This window comes from Salvelinus alpinus, chromosome 24 (genome assembly GCF_045679555.1).
Source record: "Salvelinus alpinus chromosome 24, SLU_Salpinus.1, whole genome shotgun sequence".
NCBI classification, from domain to species: Eukaryota; Metazoa; Chordata; class Actinopteri; order Salmoniformes; family Salmonidae; genus Salvelinus; species Salvelinus alpinus.
The window spans coordinates 19,574,119-19,602,101 of NC_092109.1; the positions used below are offsets into that span (position 1 = coordinate 19,574,119).

The window sequence follows — 27,983 nt, forward strand, 5'->3', positions numbered from 1 at the left end:
GGAGTTTTCTTTTTTCATTATCGAACAAAACAAAATGTATTGTGGAACTGGGATTCCTGGGAGTGCATTCTGATGAAGATCAAAGGTAAGTGAATATTTATAATGCTATTTCTGACTTCTGTTGACTACACAACATGGCGGATATCTGTTTGGGTTGTGTTGGTCTCTGAGCGCTGTACTCAGATTATTGCATGGTGTGCTTTTTCCGTAAAGTAAAAAAAAAAATCTGACACAGCGGTTGCATTAAGGAGAAGTGGATCTAAAATTCCATGCATAACAGTTGTATCAGTTGTTTATTATGAGTATTTCTGTAAATTGATGTGGCTCTCTGCAAAATCACCGGATGTTTTGGAACTACTGAACATAACCCGCCAATGTAAACTGAGATTTTTGGATATAAACATGAACTTTACCGAACAAAACATACATGTATTGTGTAACATGAAGTGCTATGAGTGTCATCTGATGAAGATCATCAACGGTTAGTGATTACTTTTATCTCCATTTCTGCTTTTTGTGACTCTCTTTGGCTGGGAAAATGGCTGTGTTTTTCTGTGACTTGGCTCTGACCTAACATAATTGTTTGGTGTGCTTTCGTCGTAAAGCCTTTTTGAAATCGAACACTGTGGCTGGATTTACAACAAGTGTATCTTTAAAATGGTGTAAAATACTTGTATGTTTGAGGAATTGTAATTATGGGATTTCTGTTGTTTTGAATATGGCGCCCTGCAGTTTCACTGGCTGTTGACGAGGTGGGACGCTAGCGTCCCACATACCCTAATGAGGTTAACTGAGCCCTACCAGAGTTATCTGGTGAAATGCAGAGGGAAGCTATTTGGTGATCTACTGTGGACCCACATTACATGATGAGATCCACTGAGGGAGAATTATTTTATTAAAAGAAAAATGGATCCTTTATTTAACTAGGCAAGTCAGTTAAGAACAAATTCTGATTTACAATGACGGTCTACACCGGCCAAACCCAGACGACACTGGGCCAATTGTGCGCTGCCCTATGGGACTCCCAATCACGGCACGTTGTGATACAGCCTGGATTCGAACCAGGGTGTCTGTAGTGCCTTAGACCGCTGCGCCACTCGGGAGCCCCCCGAGAAAGATGGGATAAATCCATGGTCACCACACACAGCTGACAGGCTGGGCTCTAACTGGGCGCATGACAGATTAGGGATGTGCATGATTAACATTCCTGGGGAGTGTGAGATAAGAGCTGAGAGGCATCGGAACACTTTCTGCTCCCCAGCACTACACTGGAAGAGCAGGAATATTCAACTGTGGGTTCACACATTATTATTATTATTCTTTTTTTTTCACAGTTAACACATTTTGAATAACATACCTAGAGTAGAGTAGAGGTTTATCTTATTTCTAATGGATGTTAACATTATTTCTCAACTCCTAATATCGAGCTAATTGCACTCACTGGAGTATCTAACATAGGGTTTGAAAAAGTACCCGCAAATAGGCTACCAGTGCGGCAAGTGCCGCTGGCTGCTAGTAAGCTTTCTTAACTTTATTTACATCAGCTAATAGTGCTGAGCGATTAACAGTAATTCTGTTTTTTGGGGGTTATTAAATTACTAATTGACCGACATCGGTCCAATTAGTTGAATTCCATTTAGATCTGTTTTTTTGTGCACCCAACATGTACTTGTCTCTAGAGAGAACTCAAATCATTCACGAAAGAAATCAAGTCAAGAACTATGTGGGAAGCTGGGCTGAAGGGAGTTGTAGTTTTCAGTAAGCAAATATTCACTCTAGTTAAGCACAGACACGTGGTAATTAACTACAATGATCATAATCCATTATGCCAGTTTTTTCCTCTTCAGAAGGGAAGAGGCGAAACGAGAAGTTTCACTCTTTTCAAACTGTTAAATGGACATGATTTGGAAAGGCCCACATCTGTCTATATAAAAGTCCCACAGTTGACACAGTGCATGTCTGAGCAAAAACCAAGTCATGAGGTTGAAGGAATTGTCCGTAGAGTTCTGAGACAGGATCGTGTGGAGGTACAGATCTGGGGAAGGGTTACAAAACCTTTCTGCAGCAAGAACACAGTGGCCTCCATCATTCTTAAATGGAAGAAGTTTGGAACCACCACGACTCTTCCTACAGCTGGCCGCCCGGCCAAACTGAGCAGGGAGGGAGGTGACCAAGACCTAGATGGTGTCACTGACAGAGCTCCAGAGTTCCTCTGTGTAGATGGGAGAACCTTCCAAAAGGGCAACAATCTCTGCAGCACTCCATCAACCAGGCCTTTATGGTAGAGCGGCCAGACGGAAGCCACTCCTCAGTAAATAGCTCAAGGCCTCAGACCATGAGAACCAAGATTCTCTGCTCTGATGAAACCAAGATTGAACTCTTTGGCCTTAATGCCAAGCGTCATGACTGGAGGAAACCTGGCACCATCCCTACAGTGAAGCATGGTGGTGGCAGCATCATGCTGTGGGGATGTTTTTCAGCGGCAGGGACTGGGAGACTAATCAGGATCAAGGGAAAGATGAACGGAGATTCTTGATGAACAGAGATTCTTGATGAAAACCTGCTCCAGAAAGCTCAGGACCTCAGACTGGGTGAAGGTTCACCTTCCAAGATGACAACGACCCTAAGCACACAGCCAATGCAACGCAGGAGTTGCTTCGGGAGAAGTCTCTGAATGTCCTTGAGTGGCCCAGCCAGAGCCCGGACTTGAACCCTATCGAACATCTCTGGAGAGACCTGAAAATGTGGCTTTCTTCTGCCCGCCACTCTGTAAAGCTCAGGTCTGTGGAGTGTACGGCTTAAAGTGGTCCTATGGACAGATACTCCAATCTCCGCTATGGAGCTCCTTCAGGGTTATCTTTGGTCTCTTTGTTGCCTCTCTGATTAATGCCCCCCTTGCCTGTTCCATGAGTTTTGGTGGGCAGCCCTCACTTGGCAGTTTGGTTGTGGTGCCATATTCTTTAAAAAATTTAACAACGGATTTAACGGTGCTCTGTTCAAAGTTTTTGATATTTTTTTATAACCCAACCCTGGTCTGTACTTCTCCACAACTTTGTCCATGTGACACTTAAATAAAGTCCACCTGTGTGCAATCTAACTAATTATGTGACTTCTGAAGGCAATTGGTTGCACCAGATCTAATTTAGGGGCTTCATAACAAAGGGGGTGAATACATATGCACGCACTACTTTTCTGTTTTTGATTTTTTAAAGAATTTATTTAAACAAGTAATTTTTTTCATTTCAATTCACCAATGTTGACTATTTTGTGTATGTCCATTACATTAAATGCAAATAAAAAATCCATCCAAATTACAGGTTGTAATGCAACAAAAAAGGAAAAACGCCAAGGGGGATGAATACTTTTGCAAGGCACTGTAATAGGCTAAGTTAAGAGTTTACACTTCCTATTCCAATTATGTGGTGAGTAGGCTTGGGCGGTGTACCGTATACCCGGGTATTTGGAAATAGCCATGGGATGGTTTTTCAATACCGTCAAAACTGTGTCTTTGAAGTTTCTCTATAAACTTTTATATTTGTAGCTACTTAAGTAAATACCTGCAGTCAACTTGTGCAATACGTTAGGAGATAAAGAATGCGTTCTTCATTTTACCCGTCAAAATGTTTCATTATGAAGCTTACCGGTAGTCCCCAGTCATGTGGTGTTTATTTACAAGCACACAACGACGAGAGACCGGAGCCTTGTGAGTCACTCACTGTTGTGCAGCACGCGCCAGGTGATCTAGTTACAGTATGGAATTCACAACTAAAATGTTGCCAGCTAAATATCTTTTAAACTATAACTATTAAGGTAAATGCACAACTGCAGTTTATTTTCTAATTTAGTAGTTAGTTAGCTATTTAGCTAAGTGGTTATCTTCTTCCAAAATCAAGCTTTGTTTGGTAACAGCACAAAATCCCCTCGTGGATCAAGAGCATTGCTATCTAATATTTGTTTTGTGTTTGCAATAAAATAAAAAAGTAGGTACTTGTATTTATTTATGAGCTGGGATGTCTGTTCTGAAAATACAGTAATTTAGGTTGGAGACTCTAAAAACGTTGCACTGCGCTCATTAGCATTAGTTAGCATTCTCCATGGGATTTTACATGTACTTGTTAGCATTGCTAACCTTCGGTTTACAGAGGCTGTGGGGTTAGAAAATAGCGCCCTTTGTGTTCAGTGTGAAGGTATGACAATCTGGACACCCTTGAAGCCTAGTAGGGAGGTCAAAATAATGGAAAACTTTCAACCAAATCTATTTATTTGGCACGGAGAATGTTTATTACTTCCCTTTTCCATTATCATTCACCTGATAAGACAGCAACATTTTTGCTAACGTATGATGGGGTCCCTGGGTCACTAGTTTGCCTGGGAGGGGGTCCCTGGGCAGGAAAAAGATGAAGACAGCAACACAATTAGACCCAACCAAATCATGAGAAAACAAAAAGATAATTAATTACTTGACACATTGGAAAGAATTAACAAAAAAAAAGAGCAAACTAGAATGCTATTTGGCCCTAAACAGAGAGTACACAGTGGCAGAATACCTGACCACTGTGACTGACCCAAACTTAATGAAAACTTTGACTATGTACAGACTCAGTGAACATAGCCTTGCTATTGAGAGCCAGGTCTGCCTATGTGCACACTGCCCACAAAATTAGGTGGAAACTGAGCTGCACTTCCTAACCTCCTGTCAAATGTATGACCATATTAGAGACACATATTTCCCTCAGATTACAGATCCACAAAGAATTCGAAAACACCACAGTGTGCCATCACAGCAGCAATATTTGTGACCTGTTGCCACGAGAAAAGGGCAACCAGTGAAGAACAAACACCATTGTAAATACAGCCTATATTTATGTTTATTTATTTTCCCTTTTGTACTTTAACCATTTGTACATTGTTACAACACTGTATATATACATAATATGACATTTGTAATGTCTTTATTCTTTTGGAACTTCTGTGAGTGTAATGTTGACTGTTTATTTTTATTGTTTATTTCACTTTTGTATATTATCTACTTCACTTGCTTTGCATGTTTCCCATGCCAATAAAGTCCCTTGAATTGAAGACCCTTATGGTAGAGCGGTGTCCTGTTAGCAGCTGAGTGTGATTGCAGAGCAAAACTTCACCATTCAGACAATGAGCAGAAAAGAAGGTCTCTCAATCTATAATCATTCTGGACATTTGAGAATGACCCAAACCAAAAATCTCAAAACAGAACCTGTATCTTTTGAACTATAGACTTCAAGTGCAAGAGTGAGCATGAGGAATGACAGCTTGATTTCTTAGTGAGCGACTGAAAACAATTGAACTCCAAGGCTATGATTCAATCCGCAAAAGATAAACGCTTAGATTTTGTAGAATAAATATGGGCAGGCGGGGGTTGTCGGGTGAGGAAATAAGACAGATGGAGGGAGATACATATGAGTGTAGTGGATGAGAAATGAGAGGAAGAGGGTGGAGGAGGGGATAGACTGGTCATAAGTGTGTGGGCACTAACAGCCCACCCCGCCTACACATGTTCATTTTACTAACCTCAAATACCTCTGCTCTTAGTGAGGAGTGACAGCAGACTGAGACATACTGCATGACATGGCAGCATACTGAGAGAGAGCAAGAGGGAGAGAGAGAAATGGAAGAAGACTTAAAATGAGGCAAGGAAGAAAGGAAAAAGAGAAACAGCAGTTGCTAGTGGAGAGGCTGGGATTACAGCATATCCTGGCTGGATCACTGGGGGAGATAATCCATCCAGCAGTGATTAAATATGTGTGGAACTCTTGACAGCTATGACAGAGTTGGTATGAACAACAGGGATGAATTAAAACTAACCACAAACACACTGACAGAACAGGGGATACATAGATTGGCCAAGTGGAGTTCATCACTACCTCCTTGACCTCTGAGATCAAAACATAGTGACTAGGGCCATAAGAATCCAAACAACAGTCAAGTTACATGACGTAAAACCAAGCCACTTGAGGCGAAGTCGGAGGGAGGGAAAAGAACTCACGCTTGAGCGATTCTGTTGCATCACCTCGCTGTCGACACCTGTGATGGGTGACAAAGAGCTTGACGCTGGATCAAGCCTGAGATCTGGAGGTCTAACCACTGTTTAAAGATCCTATCTGGATCTGGTGCCCACTGTAGACTAGTTCTTCCCCCAGCTCTACTGTGATTAGGTCAAACATTGGTACACTAGACATGAGGGTGAGTGAACCTGCCACACAGAGAGGGACAGGTGTAAAATGCTAGGCTTTATTGACTGCAGAAGAATTTGCCACACAAGGCTATGAGTAATGTAAACAGAAAGAAGGTTAAATTGGGGGCTAGCTAACTTATTGCAAATTCAATAAGTGGACATCCCTCCAAAGAGAGAATTGCATTTTTTTCCTCCAGAAATACAGAAAACTTAATTCCAAATTAGATTGTAATTTCATTTTTGGTCTGTGTGTGTGTGTGTATGTAACCACCACTATATGAAAATGTGCGTTTAAAAAGTTATTGATCAACATCTACTTTGCTGGAAAGTGTTCCAGGACTACAGTATATTGTCTATTAAATCATTTCGTTGCGCAATCCTTAGCACATGGTGCATTTCACAGTCTTCCATTACAAATCAATTAGACTGTTGAAACGCAACGTACCCCGGATTTCCTCAAATTCCATTAATCTTTGATTCAGGCTAATCTATTTAGCGCATCTTTGTTTAAAGTAAGGCCAAGTGTAGGCTTAGAAAATAATTACAATGGCACACTCTATAAGGCCTATAAGTCTTAAACCTCTATAACTCAGTTCAACTTTTCTTTGCACTCAACGTAGAAAAACAATAAACAAGATGCAAATGTTAGCAAAGAGTGAAAAGGAAAGCGTAGATTTAGATGAAACTCTCATAAACAAAAGTAAAAACGAGCCCAGCCTGGAGTCAGATTTCCTTGTATTCTCTCATCCCTCTTTTTCCCCTTCTATTCTCTGCAGCAAGCCAGTGTCTGGCTTCCCTCTCCCTGATGCTCTCCCCATCCGCTTTCCAGAGGAACGACAAGAGGCCTCACACAGAGATAGAGGGAGAAGATGCGCCACATTCTCTCCCCCTTCCCAGCGCAACTAACTCCCCTACAGTGTCCTCTCCTTCTCTGACCATCTTTGTCTTTCTCTAAGAATCAATCCCAAACCAACCCCCTACTGCCGTTCCTCAAATTCTTACCTTCCAAGTAGCAGCTGGAGGAGGACGAGAGGCCTTTCTTAGATTTACACCCCACCAATGTCAGGCAAATCTCCAACATTTTCATTTGCTTTCTTTCGCTTCCACTTGAAAAATCCTGTTTGTTTATCAGCCCAGTATCCCTTATGTTTCCTTTTGCCGGGAGATCAACAGAAAAAATTCCGCAGGTCTGTCATGAAAAGACAAAGAACAAAAAAATAACAAGGAATTCTGCTTTACTCCTCTCAGAATCTTTGGCTGTTGTGACCCCCTTTTCTCTCCTCTATTCCACCAAACAAAAGCGAACTCTGTGCTGCCCGCAAAGTCTACAAACTTTGTAGTCCAAGCGGCTCCATCTTTTTTCTCTCTCTGGCTTGGTTAGCTCCTTTCCGGAGGAGGCAGAAGCGACCCAAAAGTGCGCCCGTTCTGGCCAAAAGCTGGCTGGACATGCGGATATGTCAGTTGAGCGTGCAGTAGGGCAGTTCGGATGGTGCCATTCTCTCGCCTGTGCGCGTGTGCGTGTGCTTGTGTGTCCCTGTTAGCATGAGAAGCACAGGGACTCGTGCTACAGGCTGACAACAAAGGGCCTCTTTCAGGCTCTGCTTGCTGCACTGAATGACATCAGATGGCTGGCCCTCCCACAACACACAAGAGAGCAAGAACTACTATACACACACACACACACCAAGAGGAACGCAAACAGAAACAGTATGCAAAAAAACATCCAAAGGAGAGAGATGAAACCTCTGTTGACAACCAAACTTGAAGTTACAACTGTGAAAGATCCAGTCTGAGATGTTTCTCTTTGTCCTTCTGTTGGAGAGTCACAAGACACTTTTTCAAAAAACCCTTCTCCAACATTTCAAACCCCCACCCCCTTCTCCTTCTCTCGCTCCGTTTCCCCCTTTCTCTTACTCAGATCTGAAATGCTTACAGGTTAAAGAACAGGGTCTGGAAGCCGCCTGGCTTTTTAAAAGCACAATAGCTTGAGCTCGGAGTAGGGAGCTATTCTGCAATCAGATAACAGAGAAAGGTATGCTATCCCCCTGAGCCCCCCCTTAACTTTTTACACTGCTCAAATAAGATTAAATTGCCCCGGGCTGGTTCAACTGGAGGTGAACTGCGATAATTGTGAAATCTAATATCTCAACTGATCAAAAAAATACTTTAATCTAAAAAGAAGCATGCAGGGCCATGTGCTTCTAGGGAGTGAATGTTTGGCCGTTTCTGTGATGAACAAAGAATCATTGGCATTAGTCAGGCACTCTTGCGACATGCCTTTCTCTAGCTCCGTCTTCCCTCAGCTGTCTGTTTAGAGTGGCCATACTGAACTCAAGGATTGGTTGTGTCATTCTTCAGCATCTTATGCCATGAAATGTTATCAACAAGAGTCACTAGAATGAATAGACTATAAAACAGGTCTGCCCACGTGGTCTCTCCAAAACCAGAACATTGACAATAAAAGGTGCAGAGGTAATTGTGGGCAAATTAAGAGTTACCGCTATAGAAAGAAGGCAATGTTAAATATAGGTATTCTTTGGATACATTTCTGACTTCAGTCAAGAGCAGTATCCCTCAAAACCGCTGATTCACTTTCCTTGCCATTAAGCAGACGCTACATTCGAGTGTGTGTAATACCACTTCAGCGGGTGACTCCAGACTGGCTGGAACCTTAGATCTGTCAGTCCACAGCCCAGAGGCACGCTAGCTGGCTAACACGCTCACTGAAATTTCCAAATCATAAGGAAAAGGAGGAAAATTCACTGAATATAGGCCAGGAGTCTGTTGCTGTAGTCAATCCCATCTATAAAAAGATGAGAGTCAGTGGTATAGAAGGTGAAAACATGCCACCAAGGAAGACAATTATAACAATGTTACTATTGTTATTGACTGTACTTTTGTTTATCCCATGTGTAACTCAGCGTTGCTGTTTTTTGTCACACTGCTTTGCTTTATCTTGGCCAGGTTGCAGTTGTAAATGAAAACTTGTTCTCAATTGGCCTACCTGGTTAAATAAAGGTGAAATAAAAAATAAATAAAATAAAAAAAGAATTCTCCAATCAAGCCATTGATAATCATTTCAGGACTTACAATTGAAGTCGGAGGTTTACATACACTTAGGTTGGAGTCATTAAAACTCGTTTTTTAACCACTCCACAAATTTCTTGTTAACTTCTCTAGGATAGGGGGCAGCATTTTCACATTTGGATTAAAAGCATACCCAAATTCAACTGCCAGCTACTCATCCCCAGAAGATAAGATATGCATATTAGTAGATTTGGATAGACAACACTCTGAAGTTTCTAAAACTGTTTGAATCATGTCTGTGAGTATAACAGAACTTATTTAGCAGGCGAAACCCCGAGGACAAACCATTCAGATATTATTTTTGGGGGGGTCACTCTCTTTTCAATGAGTTTTCATTGGGAAACCAGATTCCTAATCGACCTGCTTGCAGTTCCTACCGCTGCCACTGGATGTCAACAGTCTTGAGGAATTGGTTGGGGTTATTCCTTTGTGTAATGAAGAAGTACGGCCATCTTGAATGAGTCACATTAAGTGTCCTGTTAGATAGAAGCGCGTGAGCAGAAAGCTGGCTATAGTTGGTTTTAATCCTGTATTGAACACAGATCACCCAGTCTTCAATTTTATCGATTATTAACGTTAAAAAAGACCTAAAGTTGTATTACAAAAGTAGTTTGAAATTTTTTGGCAAAGTTTACAGGTAACCTTTGAGATATTTTGTAGTCACGTTTGAGCAATTTGGAAGCAGTGTTTTTCTGGATCAAACGCGCCAAATAAATGGACATTTTGGATATATATCGACAGAATTAATCGAACAAAAGGACCATTTGTGATGTTTATGGGACATATTAGAGTGGCAAGAACAGAAGCTCGTCAAAGGTAAGGCATGAATTATATTTCTATTTCTGCGTTGTGTCGCGCCTGCAGGGTTGAAATATGCTTCTCTGTCCTTGTTAACTATTGTGCTATCCTCAGATAATAGCAGTTTGCTTTCGCCGAAAAGCCTATTTGAATTCTGACATGTTGGCTGGATTCACAACCAGTGTAGCTTTAATTTGGTAACTTTCATGTGTGATTTAATGAAAGTTAGATTTTTATAGTAATTTTCATAGTAATTCATTTCAATTTGGTGCTCTGCACTTTCTCTGGCTTTTTGCCAAGTGAGACAGTAGCGTCCCGCCTAAACTCAGATTTTTTTATATAAATATGAACTTTACCGAACAAAACATACATGTATTGTGTAACATGAAGTCCTATGAGTGTCATCTGATGAAGATCAAAGGTTAGTGATTAATTTTATCTCTATTTCTGCTTTTGTTACTCCTCTCTTTGGCTGGAAAAATGGCTGTGTTTTCTGTGGCCATCTACTGGCCTAACATAATCGTTTGGTGTGCTTTCGCCGTAAATCCTTATTGAAATCAGACGTGTTGGCTGGATTCACAAGTGTAGCTTTAATTTGGTGTCTTTCATGTGTGATTTCATGAAAGTTTGATTTTTATAGTAATATATTTGAATTTGGCGCTCTGCATTTTTACTGGCTTTTGGCCAAGTGGGACGTTAGCGTACCACATATCCTAGAGAAGTTAACAAACTACAGTTTTGGCAAGTCGGTTAGGACATCTACTTTGTGCATGACACAAGTCCTTTTTTCCAACAATTGTTTACAGACAGATTATTTCACTGTATCACAATTCCAGTGGGTCAGAAGTTTACATACACTAAGTTGACTGTGCCTTTAAACAGCTTGGAAAATTCCAAAAAAATTAGGTAATGGCTTTAGAAGCTTCTGATAGGCTAATTGACATTATTTGAGTCAATTGGAGGTGTACCTGTGGATGTATTTCAAAGCCTACCTTCAAACTCAGTGCCTCTTTGCTTGACATCATGGGAAAATCAGAAGAAATCAGCCAATTGTAGACCTCCACAAGTCTGGTTCATCCAGCTCTGTCAGGAGGAAATTCACCCAACTTATTGTGGGAAGCTTGTGGAAGACTACCCGAAACGTTTGACCCAAGTTAAACAATTTAAAGGCAATGCTACCAAATACTAATTGAGTGTATGTAATGTGATGAAAGTAATAAAAGCTGAAATAAATCATTCTCTCTACTATTATTCTGACATTTCACATTCTTAAAATAAAGTGGTGATCCTAACTGACCTAAGACAGGGAATTTTTACTAGGATTAAATGTCAGGAATTGTGAAAAACTGAGTTTAAATGTATTTGGCTAAGGTGTATGTAAACTTCCGACTTCAACTGTATGTTTACTGCCAAAAAAAGTCTAAGGCTGCAGTTACACAACGCAACTTGCACGGAATTTTTGTGGCTTGTAACTGAGTTGCTTCTTGATTGGTCTGTGAAAACCCTAATTAGCCTGCAATTAATCTGCAACTCGGATGCATCCAGCTGAAATATGTCGACTTTGCAACAGCCAATCAAAACGAATGCTTTTGTCACATGATCCATTCGAAGGTTAGGAACTCCGGCCGATTTGTCATGTCAACAACACAGCTGTCAGTACTGCGGGAACCGTGATCAAGGTGGACAGAAGAGACATTACCCAAACGGGAGCTGAAGTAAATACTGGCATCAAGACTAGTAAAGGTGTTATGTACATGGTTCTGAAGTCAATAAACTAACACTTTCAACATGAACTGCACCAGCTAAAAATTGTTGCTAGCTTGTAAACTCGTTGCTAGCTAGCGAGCTTGATCAAACAGTGTTGGCTACACTGAACAAAAATATAAAACGCAACATGTAAAGTGTTAGTCCCATGAGTTGAAATGAAAGATCCCAGAAATGTCACATATGCACAAAAAAGCTTACTTCTCTCAAATTTGGTGCACAAATTTGTTTATATCCCTGTTAGTGAGCATTTCTCCTTTGCCAAGATAATCCACCTGACAGGAGTGGCAAATCAAGAAGCGGATGAAACAGCACGATCATTACACAGGTGCACCTTGTGCTGGGGACAATAAAAGGCCACTAAAATTTGCAGTTTTGTAACACACAATGCCACAGATGTATCAAGTTGAAGGAGTGTGCAATTGGCATGCTGACTGCAGGAATGTCCACCAAAGCTGTTGCCAGAGAATTGAATGTTAATTTCTCTACCGTAAGCCACCTCCAACATCATAAAAAAAACTTGGCAGTATGTCCAACCGGCCTCACAACCGCAGAACACGTATAACCATGCCAGCCCAGGACCTCCATATTCACTTCTTCACCGTTGGGATCATCCGAGACCAGCCACCTGGACAGCTGATGAAACTGAGGATTTGTACAACCAAAGAATTTCTGCACAAACTGTCAGACACCATCTCGGGGAAGCTCATCTGCGTTCTTGTCGTCAATAATTGCACTTTATCGATGGGAATTTGAATGCATAGAGATACCGTGCCGAGATCCTGAGGCCCATTGTCATGCCATTCATCCACCGCCATTACCTCATGTTTCACCATGATAATGCACGGCCCCACGTCACAAGGATCTGTACACAGTTCCTGGAAGCTGAAAATGTCCCAGTTCTTCCATGACCGGCATACTCACCAGACATGTCACACGATGAGCACGTTTGGGATGCTCTGGATCTACGTGTATGACCGCGTGTTCCAGTTCCCACCAATATCCAGCAACATCGCACAGCCATTGAAGGGGAGTGGGACAACATTCCCCAGGCCACAATCAACAGCCTGATCAACTCTACGCAAAGGAGATGGTCCATAATAGCACCGGAGGGGATGGCTGCAGTTTTACGGGCTCCTTAAAAACCATGCTATTTTGTTTGTTTTTCCGAATTGTTTGTAACTACTTATTTAGTACATAAAGTTGCTGCTACCATCTCTTACGGCCGAAAAGAACTTCTGGACATCAGAACAGCGTTTACTCACCTCGAACTGGACAAATACTTTTTCTGTAATGAGTCCACCGCGAAGGGTATACTGCTTTCTGGAGACCAGGCACAAATCCCCGTCATTCGCAGGAAGAAAAGGCGGAGATACAGAGGGAGAAGGTTTGGGTGCCTTGTGAGGATTCGGCGGGGAGTGAGTAAATCTCCTCTACCATCAGTTCTATTGGCTGGCCAACGTGCAATCACTGGAAAACGAACTCTGTAGACCACACTATCTAGCAAGAGAGTTCTCATCTATATTATTCATAGCGGTCTATTTATCACCACAAACTGATGCTGGCACTAAGACTGCACTCAACGAGCTGTATAAGGCCATAAGCAAACAAGAAAATCCTCATCCAGAAGCGGCACTCCTAGTAGCTAGAGACTTTAATGCAGGCAAACTTAAATCTGTTTAACCTAACTTCCACCAGCATGTCACATGTGCAACCCCCTTTACTCCACACACAGAGAAGCATACAAAGCTCTCCCTACATTTGGCAAGTCTGACCATAATGCTATCCTCCTGATTCCTGCTTACACGCAAAAACTAAAGCAGGAAGTACCAGTGACTAGCTCAATACGGAAACTGAATCCTACTACACCAGGTCTGACACTCGTCGGATGTGGCAGGGCTTGCAAACTATTACGGACTATAAAGGGAAGACCAGCCACGAGCTGCCCAGTGACACAAGCCTACCAGACAAGCTAAATGCCTTTTATGCTCGCTTCGAGGCAAGCAACACTGAAGCATGCATGAGAGCACCAGCTGTTCCGGATGACTGTGTGATCACGCTCTCCGTAGCCGATGTGAGCAAGACATTTAAACAGATCAACATTCATAAGGCCACAGGGCGACACGGATTACCAGGACGTGTACTCCGAGCATGCGCTGACCAACTGGCAAGTGTATTCACTGACATTTTCAACCTCTCTCTGACAGAGTCTGTAATACCTACATGTTTCAAGCAGACCACCATAGTCCCTTTGCCCAAGAATGCGAAGGTAACCTGCCAAAATAACTACCGCCCCGTAGCATTCGGTAGCCATGAAGTGCTTTGAAAGGCTGGTCAAGGCTCACATCAACACCATCATCCCAGAAACCCTAGACCCACTCCAATTCGTATACCGCCCCAACAGATGATGTAATCTCAATCGCACGCCACACTACCCTTTCCCACCTGGACAAAAGGAACACCTATGTGAGAATGCTTTTCATTGACTACAGCTCAGCGTTCCAACATCATAGTGCCAACAAAGCTCATCACTAAGATAAGGACCCTGGGACTAAACACCTCCCTCTGCAACTGGATCCTGGGACATCCCACCCTCAGGAGGTAAGGTTTTATTTTATTTATTTAACACTTATTTTACCAGGTAAGTTGACTGAGAACACATTCTCATTTACAGCAACGACCTGAAGAATAGTTACAGGGGAGACGAGGGGGGATGATTGAGCCAATTGTAAGCTGGGGATGATTAGGTGACCGGGAAGGGTAGGCAACAACAAATCTGCCATATTGATCCTCAACATCAGGGCCCCTCAGTGGTGCATGCTTGGTCCCATCCTGTACTCTCTGTTCACCCACAACTGTGTGGCCAAGCACAACTCCAACACCATCATTAAGTTTACCGATGACGCAACAGTGGTAGGCCTGATCACTGACAAAAATGAGACAGCCTATAGGGAGGTCAGAGAGCTGGCAGTGTGGTGCCGAGCAAGAAAAAGGAGATAGCCGTGGACTACAGGAAAAGGATGGCCGTAGAGGCCCCCACCAACATCGATGGGACTGTAGTGGAGCGGGTCGAGAGTTAAGTTCCTTGGTGTCCACATCACCAACAAACGACAACACCTTTACCCCTCAGGAGACTGAAAATATGTGGCATGGGTCCCCAGATCCTCAAAAAGTTATACAGCGGCACCATCAAGAGCATCCTGACCGGTTGCATCACCACCTGGTATGGCAACTGCTCGGCATCCAACCACAAGGCGCTACACAGAGGGTAGTGCGTACGGGCCAATACATCACTGGGGCCAAGCTTCCTGCCATCCAGGACCTATATACTAGGCAGTGTCAGAGGAAGGCCCAAGACCCAAGTCATAGACTGTACTGTCTGCTGACGCACGGCAAGCGGGACCGGAGCGCCTAGTCTAGGTCCAAAAGGCTCCTTAAAAGCTTCTACCCCCAAATACAATAACGAAACGGTTGAATAAACAAATCATGTAAAGCATCAGATGACATGTGCGGAGTTTAGAATTCTCAAACAATATGACAGAAGCAGCTTCAATTTGATTGTCAATTTTAAAATTGCATTTAAGTAGCTTCATCTAACAGCAAAGTTGTTTGACATGTCACTTGCAACTAAAATTGTGTGCAAGTTGCGTCATGTAACTGCAGCCAGATCTGAGATCCTCAGATCGGATGGAAATCCATACTTAAAAAGCACCCACCAGAGGACAATGCCGCCCCTATTTCGATGTAACTCCTGCCCTAGAGCGGAAACGCTCGTTTAGGTTCCAACTCCGAAGAATGACGCAGGCTACGTATTTGGGCCAGGAAGGTACCAGTATCGCGATACTCTTTAGTGTCGTGCCAAGGAAACAAAACATGAAGCGGATTTATCTTCTTTAGGAAAACAGCCCTAATGGTTGTTAAACATCCTTATGTTGTCATCTAGAGTCACATGTATTTCTTTTCCAAGCTATAGCACACTCTTACGTACAGCTAGTTTTTAAAGGACCAAAGAGTTTGGTCTGCTTCGTGTTTTCATTTTTGCCATGGAAAACAATTTGCGCGATAGTGGTCTCGTCATAGCCCTACTACTTATACATATTCACAAATTGGGGGTGGGAAAGAACGTTGTGATGATTTCCACATGGAGTGGAGAAACAACACATGGGCAACTGACAGCTGTCATTGTAGCTAGCAGCATACTAATCTTATCTAGCTAGCTAATGTTCTGTTGCAGTTTTTATTTAATTTTTTACTACACTGTATTCAAAAGCCAGCTGGCTTGGCTGGTTCTGGATTGGTCATAAGCATTTAGGGAAACTTCGGTACAGCAAAGCCAAATAAGCCTGTGCTCATGGTTCTCACAGGGGAAGTGAAATGATAGGCTACAATGACTTTGCTCATCATGATGCACGTCGCAAATGAGACGTAACACCCTGAGCGCATCAAACATGAAAGACCAATACAAAATGTAAGAGCACAACAAAATAGATAAACAAGTTCCTTGAATTTTCTTCGCATGTGCCTGTTCATTATAGGATAGACACTTGTTGTTTCTAGCTGCACCAATCAAAGCAGTGAAGCAAGACTTTAGTGGTCAAAACCATTCAGAGCAGGGTTGCAAAAACAACATATCATACAATTATTAATTATAAAATGGTCAGATGTATACTTTTTTTTTTAAATATAGACTAGCAACAAAATAAGTGAACATTTACAAATTATCCAATGGATTATTTAAATGTTCTGGTAAAAAATGGCAGTGCAAAGTAAAGCTGTTTGGCTCAGCTCAGTCACCACTCTGAAGAGGAAGAACTTTGCAAGTGTTTCTGATTGATAAACAATGCCATGCTGGTAGGTGGTAACATAAAAAAACATCCCTGAAAAAAAACATAGACTGAAAAGTATTTTCCCACTTCAAGGCCAAATATATCACTGACTAAAACACACATTTACTGTCATCAATCATTGTGCAACATCATGGCTATGCAATGCGCATCGTCTTGTGCATTCAAAAGCATCATGGGTTTGTGTTGGTCAACTTTTTCATTCCAGTTACTGTATCTTAACTGTATGACTAATGTAGGGCGTGGAGGGGGATGACATCAAGGCATCTATAGGGCATAGGTTCTCAAAATGGGTTCCGCTATTGAATATTACCAACAGGTTAAACGACTTTTGGCCAAGGGATCCATGGAATAAGTTTGAAGTGTGTAACACAATGTCATATTATTCATCTACAATTTGTTCTTAACCCTGGGAAACATTGGCCTGGGAGACTCACAGGGATATTGGTATCCACAGTACTTCCACTTTAACTGAATACTATTTGTATTTTTTATTTATTTACATAAACCCTGGGTAAGTTAAGCTTTGAAACTGCAAAGTTCTCTCTTATGACAAAATGTGTAGAATTACAGGAAATTAACTTGAAACCTGCTAAATGTTCTCCAATGCCAAGAGATGGGCTTTTAAAACGTTCCTTCCCAGGGCCTGAGACTGTTTGTCCGGCCATGCACTGCCAAAGTCATAGTAAAACCTCTTGTATGCTATTTTTATATCACTCAATATTGTGTTCTGATTATGAGTGGGTTCCTGATGAAGTTGCTATCACAAGAGAGGTCCCAGCTCCAAAAAGTTTGAGAACCCCTGCTATAGGGCATCCTGACACATGGTGTGAGACTTAGAAATGACCCAAGTTTCCAGAGCATCCAGTCACATGCCACCAGGCCTTACATCCTCTCAGCCTGGCATGGCAAACGTGTCATCTCGCCAGCACACTAATCAAATAGAAACGCACCTGCTTCCTCCCGAAACTTCATTAACTCACCGCAGTCACAGAGCGGAGGGGATGAGGAGAGATGGAGAGGCTGTAAAAAAAAACAAGGGGGAAAAAGGTTGCAGATGGAGAAACATGAAGCGCATTGTTTGGCCATGAGCTCAAATGAGAATGAATCCATTGCGTTTTATATAATCCGTCTTTCTGTGTGTTAACAGTTAGCCGACATACACAGGATGATTTTCGGGACTTTTCCTATTTTGCCACGTTCATTGCTCCCCTTTTCCAACCCCTCCAGCACAGGAGAGATGGGGACGAAACAAAGCAACGTAAACTCCTTTCAGACAACATTTTAGTGTTGACAAAAACCCTTGCAGAGCTTTGTGATTACATGGGACAAGGAAAATATTCAGACCATAGTTATGTCACTTTGACTGTAATTTGACACTTGCCCCTCTAGTGTATGTCACCTAGGAATGCATTTGAGGAAAATTATTAAAACGCGCAATTGGTAATTACAGTAATTACAGCAACATGGACGATATCTGGTACGAAGTGTTAGGACCATGAAAAGGAGTAAAAGGCCCCTTCGGATGGGTAGTAGAGTGGTGATACTGTAGGTTGACATTACCAATAAACTGAAGAGGAAGTAATCATGTTTCCAACACAACAGACACACTGGTATGGCCAGGCAATAAAGATCTACAGTGCCTTCAGAAAGTATTCATACCCCTTGACTTATTCCACATGTTAAGTTAGACTGAATTCAAAATTGATTAAATAGATTCTCTCTCACCCGTCTACACACAATACCCCCTAATGACACAGTTAAAAAAAAAATATATATTTAGCAAATGTATCTCAAATTTAATACAGATATTCCTCATTTACATATAGTCCCTTCAGAAGTATTCACACCTCTTGACTTTTTCCACATTTAGTTATGTTAAAGCCTGCATTTAAAATTGATTACATTTAAAAAAAAAAATTGTCACTGGCCTACACACAATATCCCATCATGTCAAAGTAGAATTATGTTTTTATAAATGTTCACAAATTAATAAAAAATGAAAAGCTGAATAGTCTTGAGTCAATAAGTATTCAACCCCTTTGTTATGGCAGGCCTAAATAACTTCAGGAGTTAAAATGTGCTAAACAAGTCACATAATAAGTTGCATGGACAAACCGTGTGCAATAATAGTGTTCTACGTGATTTTTGAATAACTACCTCATATCTGTACAGGTCTGTAAGGTCCCTCAGTCGAGCAGATAATTTCAAACACAGATTTACCCACAAAGACCAGGGAGGTTTTCCAATGCCTCGCAAAGAAGGGCACCTATTGGTAAAAAGCAGACATTGAATATCCCTCTAAACATGGTGAAGTTATTAATTACACTTTGGATGGTGGATCAATACACTCAGCCACTACAAAGATACAGGCATCCTTCCTAACTTAGTTGCCGAAAAGGAAAGAAACCGCTCAGGGATTTACTCATGAGGCCAATGGTGACCTTTAAACAGTTACAGAGTTATATTTATGTGGAGAAAACGGAGTATGGATCAACAACATTATAGTTACTCCATAATACTAACCTAAATGACAGGTTGAAGACTAATTTGTCCAAAAAAAATGAATAACATAATTCCACTTCGACATTATGGGGTATTGTGTATTTAAAAAAAATAAAAAAAGACATTTTTAATTCAGGCTGTAACAACAAAATGTGGAAAGGGTTGTGAATACTTTCTGAAGGCACTGTATATAATCCTGGCAGCTTTCTGCCAACTGCCCTATAGTCTCTTCCAGACATGGGGCTAAGAGCGAGGACGTCAGTCAGTTTATCAAAAAGTCGTCTTAGCGTCTCTCTCAAACACAGAAGATGTAAGTAACCTAAGCTGAACATTTAACACACACGTCTCGCATGTACCAGGAGACTGTCTAACAATGCAAAGCTTGACACTCGTCCTGCCCATCTTAGTGCAGGAACCTGAGCTATTACACCCAGAATACTAATTAGAGAAAGAGAGAGGGGCGCCCAGCTGTAGTTCATTTCAGCATTTGTAGTGTTATTACACCTCATACTGTTATTACAGTGTCATACTAGGCTCCTCATTCCATCGCTGTGCCTGACCTGGTTACTCCCTCAGCTTCCCTCGGTCAGTCAGACAGTGAGGAACCAGGCGTGTGTGTGTTTACTCAGGGTCACTGGAGAACGCAGCCTGGGTGTCTCGGCCTTGCAGGCCTGGGGATGAGGAAAGGGGTTTTGGGTTCCACATATCCCCCATCAGCATGGCACAGCTGTGGTGGGAGATGGGCCACTCAGGCTTTTGGGTAGGGTAGTGTTTAAGACAACAGGGATGAAAAAATCAATGGTGTGTGCGTGTACATTTAAGGTGAGTAAAACATTTAAACGTGTTAACCCTCGCAAGGCTGCAGGCCCAGACGGCATTCCCAGCCGCGTCCTCAGAGCATGCGCAGACCAGCTGGCTGGTGTGTTTACGGACATATTCAATCAATCCTTATCCCAGTCTGCTGTTCCCACATGCTTCAAGAGGGCCACCATTGTTCCTGTTCCCAAGAAAGCTAAGGTAACTGAGCTAAACGACTACCGCCCCGTAGCACTCACTTCCGTCATCATGAAGTGCTTTGAGAGACTAGTCAAGGACCATATCACCTCCACCCTACCGGACACCCTAGACCCACTCCAATTTGCTTACCGACCCAATAGGTCCACAGACGACGCAATCGCAACCACACTGCACACTGCCCTAACCCATCTGGACAAGAGGAATACCCATGTGAGAATGCTGTTCATCGATTACAGCTCAGGATTTAACACCATAGTACCCTCCAAACTCGTCATCAAGCTCGAGACCCTGGGTCTCGACCCCGCCCTGTGCAACTGGGTCCTGGACTTCCTGACGGGCCGCCCCCAGGTGGTGAGGGTAGGTAACAACATCTCCACCCCGCTGATCCTCAACACTGGGGCCCCACAAGGGTGCGTTCTGAGCCCTCTCCTGTACTCCCTGTTCACCCACGACTGCGTGGCCATGCACTCCTCCAACTCAATCATCAAGTTTGCGGATGACACTACAGTGGTAGGCTTGATTACCAACAACGACGAGACGGCCTACAGGGAGGAGGTGAGGGCCCTCGGAGTGTGGTGTCAGGAAAATAACCTCACACTCAACGTCAACAAAACAAAGGAGATGATTGTGGACTTCAGGAAACAGCAGAGGGAGCACCCCCCTATCCACATCGACGGGTCAGTAGTGGAGAAGGTGGAAAGTTTTAAGTTCCTCGGTGTACACATCACGGACAAACTGAATTGGTCCACCCACACAGACAGCGTTGTGAAGAAGGCGCAGCAGCGCCTCTTCAACCTCAGGAGGCTGAAGAAATTCGGCTTGTCACCAAAAGCACTCACAAACTTCTACAGATGCACAATCGAGAGCATCCTGTCGGGCTGTATCACCGCCTGGTACGGCAACTGCTCCGCCCACAACCGTAAGGCTCTCCAGAGGGTAGTGAGGTCTGCAGAACGCATCACCGGGGGCAAACTACCTGCCCTCCAGGACACCTACACCACCCGATGTCACAGGAAGGCCATAAAGATCATCAAGGACAACAACCACCCAAGCCACTGCCTGTTCACCCCGCTATCATCCAGAAGGCGAGGTCAGTACAGGTGCATCAAAGCAGGGACCGAGAGACTGAAAAACAGCTTCTATCTCAAGGCCATCAGACTGTTAAACAGCCACCACTAACATTTAGCGGCCGCTGCCAACATACTGACTCAACTCCAGCCACTTTAAAAATGGGAATTGATGGAAATGATGTAAAAATGTACCACTAGCCACTTTAAGCAATGCCACTTAATATAATGTTTACATACCCTACATTACCCATCTCATATGTATATACTGTACTCTATATCATCTACTGCATCTTGCCATCTTTATGTAATACATGTACCACTAGCCACTTTAAACTATGCCACTTTATGTTTACATACCCTACAGTACTCATCTCATATGTATATACCGTACTCTATACCATCTACTGCATCTTGCCATGCCGTTCTGTACCACCACTCATTCATATATCTTTATGTACATATTCTTTATCCCTTTACACTTGTGTGTGTGTATAAGGTAGTAGTTGTGGAATTGTTAGGTTAGATTACTTGTTGGTTATTACTGCATTGTCGGAACTAGAAGCACAAGCATTTCGCTACACTCGCATTAACATCTGCTAACCATGTGTATGTGACTAATAACATTTGATTTGATTTGATTTGACATGCATATCTGCCTCCGCACCGATGACTTGGCGACTACATATCACCACTGCTACTCCCCTCCTCACCTCGCCCTTTAGCCATCACTGCCTTGGAGTTAAGATCTAGTAGGAGACCTGTTGCCAAAACAGGATCTCTGTCAGCATTGCTCCATTGGCCCTTTGATACAGGCAGCCCAGACCACCTACGGAGCATAGCTGAAAGACTGATCCCATGTCATTGGTGGATGGGGCCTTTTATGATGCGATGGCCAGATAGCACTTAAGACTCTTTTCTTCTTTGTCGTCGGGGAAATACTCAGGGGGCGCCATGGCAAGGAAGGAGCACCTGTGCTAATCTCCACATCGCAAGCTAGAATGCCGAGACGGTGAAAGCAGTTGAAATGTTTCAACACACACACACGAGGCAGATGCGCACACACACACGAGGCAGATGCGCACACACACACGAGACAGATGCAGGCACACACACACACGAGGCAGATGCGCACACACACACACGAGGCAGATGCGCACACACACGAGGCAGACGCGCACACACACACACACGAGGCAGACGCGCACACACACAAGGCAGATGCAGGCACACACACACACGAGGCACACACACGGGGCGGCAGGTAGCCTACTGGTTAGAGCGTTGGACAAGTAACCGAAAGGTTGCAAGATCGAATCCCCGAGCTGACAAGGTAAAAATCTGTCGTTCTGCCCCTGAACAAGGGTTCTTAACTGACTTGCCTAGTTAAATTAAGGTTACATTTTTTTTAAATAAACATGAGGCACACAAGGCAGATACAAACGAGGCACACACACACGAGGCAGATACACACGAGGCACACACACACTCGAGGCACGCACACACAAGGCAAATGCACGCACACAAGGCATTACGAGCAGAGGGCGATGCAGTACGAGCAGAGGGCGATGCAGTACACTTGTGTATACACAAACACAGGAATAGGATTTAAAAAACTCACACAGACAGACATACTCACAAACCCAACAATGCCATAATTGAAATCTTTTGAGTAGTGTAGTCTAAGTCCTGGCCAACATGTTCCTTTCCCACTGTAGGGAGTGGTGGCTAGTGTAACCTGTCCAAGTCTTATGGATCCCAAAAGCGTCACTTGTTTTTATGAACGATGAATCACCTGATGCAATAAGGGGGTGAAAAACAATACGGAGTAGGAGAGAGGGCTATCAGACAAGTAAGGCCCACCACGGAATGCAACAGGACGCTGTCACGATATCAGCATTGCGATACTACGATACCAGATTTTTCTTGGCAAAAAATAAATTACGAAGCAGACAACTTGATGGTCCTTTAAAACCTACTTTTGTAAAATAGTGTGTGCTACATCAAAATAAACAAATGTGACTGGGTGACAACATAAGTCAGTTTTTACCAACATTACAAATATTTTCCTTAAAAATGATGCCCACTTCAAGTTGTTTCCTTTTTTCCCTTACTTCCTAGTATCCCAATATTAGTATTGTGACAACACGTGTGTGTGTGTGTGTGTGTGTGTGTGTGTGTGTGTGTGTCTTTCAAGTTTTATTAGTCGTGTGTACGGGATACACATGGTATACATCGTCCAACAAAATGCTTACTTGCAGGTTCCTTCTCGACAATGCTACAACAATAAGAAATAATAAAAGAATACGAACATAAAGTAAATGGCAGTAAGATAGATGCATTTGATCTTTCTGCATAAGTACACTGCTCAAAAAAATAAAGGGAACACTAAAATAACACATCCTAGATCTGAATGAATGAAATATTCTTATTAAATACTTTTTTCTTTACATAGTTGAATGTGCTGACAACAAAATCACACAAAAATTATCAATGGAAATCAAATTTATCAACCCGTGGAGGTCTGGATTTGGAGTCACACTCAAAATTAAAGTGGAAAACAACACTACAGGCTGATCCAACTTTGATGCAATGTCCTTAAAACAAGTCAAAATGAGGCTCAGTAGTGTGTGTGGCCTCCACGTGCCTGTATGACCTCCCTACAACGCCTGGGCATGCTCCTGATGAGGTGGCGGATGGTCTCCTGAGGGATCTCCTCCCAGACCTGGACTAAAGCATCCGCCAACTCCTGGACAGTCTGTGGTGCAACATGGCGTTGGTGGATGGAGCGAGACATGATGTCCCAGATGTGCTCAATTGGATTCAGGTCTGGGGAACGGGCGGGCCAGTCCATAGCATCAATGCCTTCCTCTTGCAGGAACTGCTGACACACTCCAGCCACATGAGGTCTAGCATTGTCTTGCATTAGGAGGAACCCAGGGCCAACCGCACCAGCATATCGTCTCACAAGGGGTCTGAGGATCTCATCTCGGTACCTAATGGCAGTCAGGCTACCTCTGGCGAGCACATGGAGGGCTGTGCGGCCCCCCAAAGAAATGCCACCCCACACCATGACTGACCCACCGCCAAACCGGTCATGCTGGAGGATGTTTGCAGGCAGCAGAACGTTCTCCACGGCGTCTCCAGACTCTGTCACATGTGCTCAGTGTGAATCTGCTTTCATCTGTGAAGAGCACAGGGCGCCAGTGGCGAATTTGCCAATCTTGGTGTTCTCTGGCAAATGCCAAACGTCCTGCACGGTGTTGGGCTGTAAGCACAACCCCCACCTGTGGACGTCGGGCCCTCATACCACCCTCATGGAGTCTGTTTCTGACCGTTTGAGCAGACACATGCACATTTGTGGCCTGCTGGAGGTCATTTTGCAGGGCTCTGGCAGTGCTCCTCCTGCTCCTCCTTGCACAAAGGCGGAGGTAGCGGTCCTGCTGCTGGGTTGTTGCCCTCCTACGGCCTCCTCCACATCTCCTGATGTACTGGCCTGTCTCCTGGTAGCGCCTCCATGCTCTGGACACTACGCTGACAGACACAGCAAACCTTCTTGCCACAGCTCGCATTGATGTGCCATCCTGGATGAGCTGCACTACCTGAGCCACTTGTGTGGGTTGTAGACTCCGTCTCATGCTACCACTAGAGCGAGAGCACCGCCAGCATTCAAAAGTGACCAAAACATCAGCCAGGAAGCATAGGAACTGAGAAGTGGTCTGTGGTCACCACCTGCAGAACCACTTCTTTATTGGGGGTGTCTTGCTAATTGCCTATAAATTCCACCTGTTGTCTATTCCATTTGCACAACAGCATGTGAAATTTATTGTCAATCAGTGTTGCTTCCTAAGTGGACAGTTTGATTTCACAGAAGTGTGATTGACTTGGAGTTACATTGTGTTGTTTAAGTGTTCCCTTTATTTTTTGGAGGTGTATAATACATAAAGCACAAGTAAATCAGTAGTTTTCACAATTTTACAAAAATCCTCATTTGACCCAGACAACTGGCAATGGAGCAACATTTGATATTCCATTATGTTAGGAAGGTGAAGAACAGAAAAGCCTAACTGTTGCGAAAGAAAGAGGTGAGTGGGTGTGCACCAGGGTGGGTGGGGAGAGACGGGAAGAGAGAGTGACAGCGAGAGAGAGAGAGTGGTAACTGCTGGAATCTTTTCCGCTATGACAGAACTGACCATGCCTGGGTCTATCTCCCATTTGGTGACCATAGATACCCTGTTAACGGTTATGAGGTCCACCTACATAAAATAATGCATGGTAGTGGCGGCATACTCAGTTAGTTCAGTCTAAACGAGGCCACTTGTATACACTTAGCCCAGACGCAGTAAACAGGGCACACGCAGTAAATGCCTCAGCTCTTTTTACAGGCTATCGACCTTAACGAGACGTCCTGCAGATGTTTCTAGGTCTGGGAGGGAGAGGGTCTGCCTGTCCAGAGGTAGAGAGAGAGAGTGGTTATTAGCATATGCTAGGAGGCTGGGAGCTAGAGCGGAGGAGTCACTGGTTGGTTTTCTTTGTGTCTAAGTGGATCCAGATGCAGCCCGAATAGAGGAATAACTGAAGAATAGAGATCTTCCGTTTATAGGCAATTTCTCGCATGGAATAGCCTTGTAATCGAACCCACAAATGCTGATGCTCCAGATACTCAACTGGTTTAAAGAAGGCCAGTTTCATTGCTTCCTTAAATCAGAACAAAAGTTCAGCTGTGCTAACATAATTGCAAATGGGTTTTCTATTGATCCATTAGCCTTTTAAAATGATAAACTTGGATTAGCTAACAAGACGTGCCATTGGAACACAGGAGTGATGGTTGCTGATAATAGGCCTCTGTTCGCCTATGTAGATATTCCATAAAAAATTCTGCCGTTTCCAGCTGCAATAGTCATTTACAACATTAACAATGTCTACACTGTAAAATAAATCTAATTGATCAGAAATAATGGACAATTTTTTTTTGCTTTTCTTTCAAAAACAAGGACATTTTATAAGTGACCCCAAACTTTTGAACTGTAGTGTGTGTGTGTGTGTGTGTGTGTGGTGTGTGTATATATATATAAATATATTATATTTTTTATTTTTTTTCCTCTGTAATACAGTAGACTAATGTATTCCAAATCTACTCAGGTTGCCTACGAAATAGAGTAGAAAGGACAGTGCTGAATTACTAGACACTACTCATCTAATAACAACAATTGTACCTAGACCCTAGAGCAATCAATCACCTACGATCTAAAGAATGTTATATTCAAACGAATACAGATAATTAGGCTGGCTACCCCAAGTTCTTTTTCAAAAAGATCACAAATTAGCTTAACCCTTCTTAGAATTTTGGAAGCCATGAGCAAAATGGACATTTGTGGCCACAGCATTCCAATAGGGGACAGAGGCATTAGGATTAAACATGCTGTGACTGGACGGAATTTCTATCACAAGATGGAATTCACATCATAGGTAACAGGCTGTCCACAGGCCAGGCCAGAGGGGGCTTTGTCCGTCATAGCAGAGAGGAGGCAAGGTGTGTGTGAGTGAGTGAGTGAGTGAGTGAGTGAGTGAGTGAGTGAGTGAGTGAGTGAGTGAGTGAGTGAGTGAGTGAGTGAGTGAGTGAGTGAGTGAGTGAGTGAGTGAGTGAGTGAGTGAGTGAGTGAGTGAGTGAGTGAGTGAGTGAGTGAGTGAGTGAGTGAGTGAGTGAGTGAGTGAGTGAGTGAGTGAGTGAGTGAGTGAGTGAGTGAGAGAGAGAGAGAGAGAGAGAGAGAGAGAGAGAGAGAGAGAGAGAGAGAGAGAGAGAGAGAGAGAGAGAGAGAGAGAGAGAGAGATCTTTATCACTGACCTCAACCCAGAGTCTCTCAGAGCGTTCACAGTCAGCCCACTGACACCCCTATCAGACCACAGCAAAATCACAGTCTACTTGAACAGAGCAATACTCAATCATGAGGCATCAAAGCCAAAGGAACTGAGTAACATTAAGAAATGCTATAGATGGAAGGAATGCAGTTTGGAAACCTACCAAAAAACAATTAGGCAACAGCAAATTCAATCCCTTTTAGACAACTTCCTGGGTAAAATGTTCCACTGCAATAGTGAAGGTGTAAACTTGGCAGTAGAAAATCTTAACAGTATATTTGACCTCTCAGCTTCCCTATCAAATCTAAAAATCTCAAATAGAAAACCGAAGAAAATGAACAACAATGACAAATGGTTTGATAAAGAATGCAAAAATCTAAGAAATAAATTGAGGAACCTGTCCAACCAAAAACATAGAGACCCGGAAAACCTGAGTCTACGCCTTCACTATGGCGAATCACTAAAACAATACAGAAATACACTACGGAAAAAGAAGGAACAGCACGTCAGAAATCAGCTCAATGTAATTGAAGACTCCATAGACTCTAACCAATTCTGGGAAAATTGGAAAACACTAAACAAACAACAACACGAAGAATTATCTATCCAAAATGGAGATGTATGGGTAAACCACTTCTCCAATCTTTTTGGCTCTATAACAAAGAATAAAGAACAAAAACATATACATGATCAAATACAAATCCTAGAATCAACTATTAAAGACTACCAGAACCCATTGGATTCTCCAATTACCTTGAATGAGTTACAGGACAAAATAAAAACCCTCAAACCCAAAAAGGCCTGTGGTGTTGATGGTATCCTTAATGAAAT

At 43.0% G+C, this 27,983-nt stretch overlaps 1 protein-coding gene across 3 annotated transcripts in view; it reads right to left on the reverse strand.

The window, feature by feature from the left end:
- The window catches only part of LOC139552284 (tyrosine-protein kinase ABL1-like), a 58,190-nt gene that overhangs the window by 17,255 nt on the left and 12,952 nt on the right, over positions 1–27,983 (reverse strand). Inside the window, exon 1 of one of the 3 annotated variants that reach the window (XM_071363861.1) lies at positions 17,688–17,832. The exons of 1 other annotated variant lie outside the window; for it this stretch is intronic. In XM_071363861.1, coding sequence (XP_071219962.1) covers positions 17,688–17,817 — 130 coding nt within the window. In that variant the 5' untranslated portion in view covers positions 17,818–17,832. Of the gene's footprint in view, positions 1–7,213; positions 7,832–17,687; positions 17,833–27,983 lie in introns of those variants that run through there. One more of the 3 variants, XM_071363862.1, reaches the window with a different exon arrangement.